A 7,580-nucleotide genomic window follows, 5' to 3' on the forward strand; every position below is an offset into this window, starting at 1 on the left:
AGGCTTTCGAGCCTATACAGCTTGGAGTAAGACAACATGCATGAAGAGGATGATGTGGACAAAATACTCATTTGCCTAATAATTCTGCACTCCCTGTATAAAGTATATTGTGTTTATAGCTATTTGTAGCATCTGTGATACAGCATTTACTCACCCAACTAACACAATCTCTTCATTTTTATCATGCAAAATAACCACAATTTGTTATTTTTTCCATACATGTAACCAAAACTTTTTTCCCAAAATCTATTGGAGACAATATATAAAATGAACAATATCTGTCTCAACATATGACATATTTATATATATTCATCTTTGACAACAACGTCTCTGAGATGAGCCCTGGTAAAGAAGATAGAAAGTTATATAACATTGAAATAAATGTACCTTGAATTTGGAGTGTAGCACAATCAACTGAATTAAATTCACCGCTGGTCATTTTTAGTATATTTCATATATTAGTATGGTTAATGTAGGCCCTGTTGTTTTATATTGTCAAAGTGAAATGACACTAGTTTCCTGAACTATGCTATTTGCTTATTATAAACTAATATTCACATTAGTTTTGGCTAAAGGGACACAGCTTAACAAATCTTATTTTTACATGGCTGTGGTCTTTTGGCCTCAGATAGATTCCTTCATTTTTATCATGAAAAATAACAACATCTTGTTAATTTTCTGATATGTACCTATGAAACATATCAGTTTTCTTCAGTAAAAGTAAAAATAAAGAAAATGAAAAAGAAGAAAATAAAGTCAAGATTTCCACCCAACAAAACATCATGTAACGCTATAGTGTTGTGGTTGCTAGGCAACAGGAGCAGGCCTAGACCAGAGCCACTGCAGGGACTCACGGGCAGCCTTTACTCCCTAATGTTGATTTTAAAAGCTTAACATTAGAAATATTTTAATCCAGGAGGAAAGCGTGAGCATGTTTACTGGGAGCAGAAACCTCTGGGCCCCTGTTGATGCTCTACGTGGTTATCCTCCTGAAGACTGTTTCAGAAATGATCAGATCATGTTTTTAACATTTATTCAACTCTATTCTAAACACCAACTGTATATTGTCTTAGGGGCCTACTACAAAAATAAAATCATTCTAACATGTGACCTGGTTTTTTTTGTTCAACAATGTTTGTTCAATAATAATGTTGTACATAATGTTTGTATTAAAAGACGATTTCAGACATGACTATTTATGCTTAAGTGTATGAAGCTTACTATACACTGTGAATCAGATCATGTAAATCTCTGAATGTTAGAAGGCAGCTTATAATGACACATAGGTTTTCTCTAGATTTAAAAAAAGATTAATATAATAGTCAGCACCTCTAGGTTTGTAATGGAAAGTCAGTGCAGACCAGTATCCGATCGTTCAGTCTGACGTCACTAGCCGTGTCTGGGTCTAAACTCCGCTGCAGGTCCATATATCAAACGATCACTATGGCATTACTGAGAGTTGAAAAACTGTCTAAAGTCTTTCATCTTTAATAAAATGATCAGCGTTCTGCTCTACCAGGTGTAACAATTGAGTTTATCATCCAGGCATCCATGAAAACGGAATTTATGACATTTAACGGAGTTAGTTAGCAGGACGTTAGCTCGCTTCTATCTAAATACAATATAGCATGTCCTGACTGCAGGGTTTTGGAAACAAATTAAAAACGTACAGCTCTGCTATCACTTCCAACATAAATGAAGACAGAAAACTAAACAGCAGTGACGTTTGTAGGGTTACTGAAGTTGGGCTAGCTGGTATATAATGATTTGCTACGTGACCGCTAGCGACACAGCTATGTTAGCATAATATAAACAAGCTAACTTTTTTCCACTCAAAAAAGTTAACGTGAGTGTTCTCGGTGGTCAGGAACAAATGTAATCGCATGGCAGGATGCTGTAAAAGGACCAAACTTCAGCCAGGAGAACAACTGAGATAATACATCCACAATACGAGGTTAGTCATTCATATACTGCTGCATGGGCTGGGCTGTAGTTACATCCTAAGGTTTTAAAAACTGAGCTTAAATAAATGATTAGCGGTAATAAAAGCCGAGGGAGGTCAACAGGGATCACTCACTGTTTTAGGAGCTTTTTGAGATCAAATAGAAGAAAATACATTAAACATGTTAACAACACAAAAGGCATATTAAACGCAGACTACTTTAGACCCGGAAGTAGGATTCGTCACGTCATCACTGATACTCTGAGTTAGCGATCCAAGATGGAGGCACTGAAATTAAACAGTAGTAAAACTGTAAACTTGTAATCTTTACTGCCATCGTAGTGCAACTCACTGAATAAGCCATATACAGAGCACTGATCAGGCTCAGTCCATGAATGTGTTTTTAAGTGCAGAAAACGTTTATTATGCTGCATTGTAGTGATGCCTGAATGGCTCTAGCTTGCTAAGAACGAAAACAAATCCTGTTTTCTTTCCATCACTTACCTTGGCATCATCATTAATAAAAACCAGTCCTCTAGATGTTCACTTAATTTTATTCCAATTTTGCATAAAACACAAGATAAACTAAATACTTGTCTCCAGAGTTTTATCACCAGAGCGGAGGGATTATCTCGATGGAGCTTTGTCTCTTGATGTAAATAAAGAAACCCTGGTGGATATTGACAGACTCCTTTATAACTTTATATGGAAGAATAGAATAGATTATACTAAGAGATCAGTTGTATCAAACTCAAACCAACATGGTTCCGTAAACTTGACTTTTCTACAATAAACAGTGTGTTTAAAATAAATTGGATCAAGCAATTTCTCAGGAACACAACATCAAGTTGGTGAAAACAATGGTGGTGTTGACCTTGTTTTACTTTGTAACTACAACATTTATAAAATCTCCTTAAAACTGTCCTAATTTAATAAACAGAAACAGAAACAGTTGCTGCTTTATAAACACAACTTTTCTCCACACAGATATGATATTTGGAACAACAGAGACATTTTATACAAACACAAGTCTTTATTTTTAGGCGACTGGTTTTTTCATGGGATTCGTCTTGTTTTGCAACGTCTTAATCCAAATTTAGGTTTCATTTCTTACTCTGAATTTTTGAGTGTATATGGTCTTCCTGTTCCACCAAAGGAATATGCCATAGTGTTTGATGCTATCCCTACTGGTGTTTTAAGACTGTACAGAAATTCTGTTGTTAATGATCTGACTCCTCTACAACTGGATCCTGCTGTTACCAGATCTGTTTTCACCTTAAAGAGGAAAAACAACCGTGACATATGAACTCTTTTTCAGAAAGACAGAACTGGTGTCCCAGTGGCCGTAAAGCAAACATCTTTTAAAATCATTCATCATTTTTACCCCACCCGAACTTTTCTTGTATAAAAAGACTGATGTCCAGTGTTCATTTTGTAGCCGTCAGAAAGAAGATAGTTCACACTTATCTTTGTGCTGCTTATGCACTTCTCTTTTCTAACACGATTTTTGCACTTTTGTTGTTCCTTTTATCTATTCTGACTTCTCTCTGTGTTATGAAAAAATATTATCTGGCTTTTCTGATTACCCTATCAATAGGCAAAACGAATTTTATTTCATTAATTTACTCATTTTACTGGTTAAATTTCAAAGACATGAATCCAAATTTTCTAACGCAAAACCGTCTTTTCAATGCTTTATGAATGAAAGCAGACAATATTTTAAAACTATACAACAGTCCCATAATATAAAAGCAATTCTTCTGCTGATTCAACCCCAGCCTGCGTTTTTAACCCCCCGACAATAAATTCTGTAATGTTTAAGTGCGTTCAACGAGAAAAAAGATCCCGCAGTGACTTCCGGGTCACGTCTTTCAACATCCTATCAAAGCGTCGTGACGCTGTGGGCATACGTACAGCACGCGCTGAGCACAACTGCTTGTGCAACTGTCCTGCACGTTGACATTGAAACGCTCCGAGAGACCGCCGCGCTGCTGTCGTCTCTCACAGGTCAGTGATTTAACCTGCTGTTCATTATGTGACGAAACTAAAGCTGAATATGTCCGCTAACAGTGGCTGCTGGGTAACGTTAGGGCCACAACCATACCTGCTGTGTTTTTACTCTGTGTTGTTGTTAAGTCTTATTTGAAAAGCCGAATAACTCGAACACGAGAGCGGCGTGGAAGTGGGCTGTAACATGATGCTAGTGATATTAGGATAACCGGGCGGAGGCTAGTTTTGACCCGGTTAGTTGCACTACAGCTAAACCTGAGGTTACCGAGGGCGACATCAGTCAGAGTTAGCGATATAACGAGAGTTTTAAATAAACACACGACCTACACAGCCCACTGATCACAGCATTAGCCCAGCTGTGTTACGGCTGAGTGTCCACAGATGATCTTTGCCTTTTTCGTGTTTAAATCCTAATGTCCTGGGTGTATTTCTTCCCCTGTCAGACAGGCTAACATGGGATCCTCCTGGTCCACAGCAGAGCCCTCTGTAGTCAAAGCTGAGGCTATGAAGACCGTCTCTGCTCAGCGCTGCCCAGTGCAGGAGGAAGCTCAGCCTGTCAAAGGTACTGTAGTTTCATTACAGTCAGGATGTCATAGCGTGAAATGCTGGGCCGAATTTCTTCTTCCAAATTCTCCTTTGTAAGTGCAAGGTGAAGATGGCATGCGATTTGTGAAACAGATATTTTTTATTGCTACTAACTGCACATTTATAAAATACTCTGACGAATGTCGACAAGCCAGGAATGGAAAATCTGATAATCACTCTAAAGAGGCATCAGTGGCTGTTAATATGTAAAAACAAATACTCAAAAAACTGTCTGAATACAGTGAAATCCATATCGACAAGCTGCTGTAAGCCAAGCTGTGGCAGAGCAGCTAGCATCAGGCTGAATGCTTAGAAAGCAGAGAAGTTGCAACAAAACGGTGAATAAATGGAGCCATCTTTCCTGCACAGACTCCAGAGCTCAGTGGGGGGTTCGTGGAAAGTGAATTTCTTCCATTGTATGAGGAAGATAACAGGTTTATCATAAATGTTAGTATATTGTGACACCCTTAACTCGAGCAATTAAGAAAAGAAACGGCTTGTGTCAGAGAGAAGGTCCTGTGCACACAGATAGTGTTTTACTCCCACAGAAAACTGCATTTCATGGTATTACATAGGTCATTAGCTCTCATTCTTCACTGTTATCATAAACTGTACAAGTTTTACTGAATGATGTTGAATTATATCTTGACTGTGGTTGTGTATTTGTGTTTTTCTTAGCATCTCCGCCTTCACAATGTCCCATGCATCAAGCTCAGGCTGAAAAAGGTAGGGACTTCAGTCTAAAGGATAGCCTGTGGCTTGCCTGCACTGCAACACATTTCTATGTTCAGATGGTTGTTTTAATGAAATGATCAAACCTGTGGCTCGCACGTGTTCTCCTGCAGGTCCGGCCCACCAGGATCAGGCGTACAACTTTGTGGAGTGTCCCATGAGAGCTGCAGCAGTCACGAAGGGCGACATCGATCCAGCGAATATGGTACCTGTGCAGCTTGGAGCAAAGAGGCTTTATTCTAGAAGTAACTTTTATGTTTTAAGCTACGGTTGCCTGATCCTTAATTCGTTTTAGTTCTGATACACTGGCCTCGTTTGCTGCCACGCACTGTTGTTGTCTGCGGTGGCTCTAGTTTGTGTGCTCGTGTATTCAGCCAGCTGACAACAACATGTTAGTGTTACTTCCAACAACACCAAGCACAACAAAAGAGAAGCAGCTTTGTTATGCGAGCTTTTCAGTTGTTTCAACACTTGACCACAGGTATGAAACACATGTATGCTACACTGACCATGTTCTCTCCTGGAGGACTTATGGCTGTCATGCCTGACATCTTTTCTATGTTTTCAGGTCATGGCTCAGACTATAATTTATCTTTTTCCACACGTGCAGATGCCTCCTCCCAACCAAACGCCAGCTCCAGACCAGCCCTTTGAACTCTCTGTCAGAAGAGAGGAGTCCACTATCCCACGTCACGACACAGAGAAGAACTGGGTGTACCCGTCGGAGCAGATGTTCTGGAACGCCATGCTGAGGAAGGGGTCAGTTGGCTGGTGTTAAGACTACTTCAGGCTACGATATTGGAAACTATGAACTTCTATTTAGTGTCTCATTGAACCTCAAAGTCAGTGTTTTTAAAAATGCTTGGATTTCACATATCAGTAGCTTTAATTATTGCAGTAGCACAGTGATGGAGAAATATCTGCTAAAGACACTGTTTCCTTTGTTCGATCCTGTGCTGCAGGTGGCGCTGGCGAGATGATGACCTCAGCAAAGGTGACATGACCAACATCATTAAAATCCACAATCAGAACAATGAGCAGGCCTGGCAAGAGATCCTGAAGTGGGAGGCTCTGCATGCTCGGTGAGTGCGTACGATCGTTTGCAGCGAGCTGCCTGTTGGTCAGAGAATTGAGCCTTAACTGATGAACATTTACCTCGTATAGTGAATGTCCATGTGGACCAACTCTGAGGAGATTCGGTGGGAAGGCTAAAGAGTACTCCCCCAGGGCCCGCCTCCGACACTGGATGGGGTGAGAATGAAACATCCTGATGCACATTTAATAATTTTGGCTGTGTTATGTTTCTCGTTTGGGTCTGCATTGCCAGCTGCTGGTCCGCTATAATGAAATCAGGAAAATGCGGACATGCCGCGCAAAGCAACCCATGCAGCGGTCCATTAAAACATGATGCATGTAAACCTCATGTTGGGGAAGATCCTGGTGACTAATTGAGTTTGTCTCTCTGCAGCTACGAGCTGCCATTTGACCGTCACGACTGGATCGTTGACCGCTGTGGGAAGGAGGTGCGCTACATCATTGACTATTATGATGGAGAAATCAACAAGGACACCTACCAGTTCTCCACCCTGGACGTGCGACCTGCTTTTGACTCTTTAGAAGCTGTGTGGGACCGTATGAAGGTGGCCTGGTGGCGCTGGACTTCCTGAAGGACTCTGGCTCATATTTGAGTCGCAAATTTTCAAAAACTGTTGTTACCCATTTCTGCTCTTTGTAACTTGTGTGATGCTGACAAAAGAAACGAATCAGACCTCGTAAAAGATGATTGGATGTAGAAGAGTTTGTCCAACAGGTCATACAAGACCCTGTGTGTCTATGAAATCTATTGACTTGCGCTTAAATTTAACTGCTTGCTTGCTTACAGCTACCTGACTCTAGGTAATTTGAACCTCATCTAGCAACAGAAAGTTTAAATGTTTATTTTTCTCAGTTGGGACATTGAGACAAGCTTTAAAACCTGCCAATATTCCTTTATTGGCTAATGGTCATAAACCAGAAATCTAGGAAAGTTCATATGTTGTGTTTTAATAAATCACCTTTTCTGTGTTTTGTTTGTAAACACTGCGTATTTAATTAAACCATTTTTATTGGCCAGAGAGTTTAAACTACCTGTCCAGAATGAATTCAGTCCCCTCCTGTGAACTGGCAGGACCTGGTGTTTGAAACCAGGGTATTAGCAGCTGGTCCTGTGGGTTGTGGTGTGGAGGTCTCGGAGAAAAGGCCATGAAGCAAGCCTAATGACCTAAAGCTGGAGATTTCAGTGACATGGACATGGTTGACTGATGTCCTGTAA

At 40.2% G+C, this 7,580-nt stretch overlaps 1 protein-coding gene across 2 annotated transcripts; it reads left to right on the forward strand.

Moving 5' to 3' along the window:
- The first annotated feature begins 3,808 nt into the window (after window positions 1-3,808).
- hccsb (holocytochrome c synthase b) lies at window positions 3,809-7,346 on the forward strand. Of its 2 annotated transcripts, none has more exons than XM_005753289.1 (8): window positions 3,809-3,949; window positions 4,396-4,514; window positions 5,216-5,263; window positions 5,383-5,474; window positions 5,880-6,028; window positions 6,232-6,351; window positions 6,434-6,520; window positions 6,738-7,346. In XM_005753289.1, exons 2-8 carry the CDS (start codon window positions 4,406-4,408, stop codon window positions 6,934-6,936), a joined length of 804 nt encoding a protein of 267 aa, XP_005753346.1. In that variant the 5' UTR covers window positions 3,809-3,949; window positions 4,396-4,405; the 3' UTR covers window positions 6,937-7,346. The 2 variants fall into 2 exon arrangements, with proteins under 2 accessions (XP_005753346.1, XP_005753345.1); XM_005753288.1 differs by having other exon boundaries at window positions 3,810-3,949; window positions 4,400-4,514.
- Window positions 7,347-7,580: the final 234 nt, after the last annotated feature.

Source organism: Pundamilia nyererei, unplaced genomic scaffold, assembly GCF_000239375.1.
Source record: "Pundamilia nyererei isolate P.nyererei 1_Seehausen unplaced genomic scaffold, PunNye1.0 scaffold00418, whole genome shotgun sequence".
Taxonomy (NCBI): Eukaryota; Metazoa; Chordata; class Actinopteri; order Cichliformes; family Cichlidae; genus Pundamilia; species Pundamilia nyererei.

Excerpts from the sequence above, each read along its gene's own strand:
- hccsb (XM_005753289.1), top strand. The coding sequence starts at position 4,406 with ATGGGATCCTCCTGGTCCACAGCAGAGCCCTCTGTAGTCAAAGCTGAG. Across the intron at positions 5,264-5,382 it reads TCAAGCTCAGGCTGAAAAAG|GTCCGGCCCACCAGGATCAG; the intron begins GTAGGGACTTCA and ends GTTCTCCTGCAG. Across the intron at positions 6,029-6,231 it reads AACGCCATGCTGAGGAAGGG|GTGGCGCTGGCGAGATGATG; the intron begins GTCAGTTGGCTG and ends CCTGTGCTGCAG.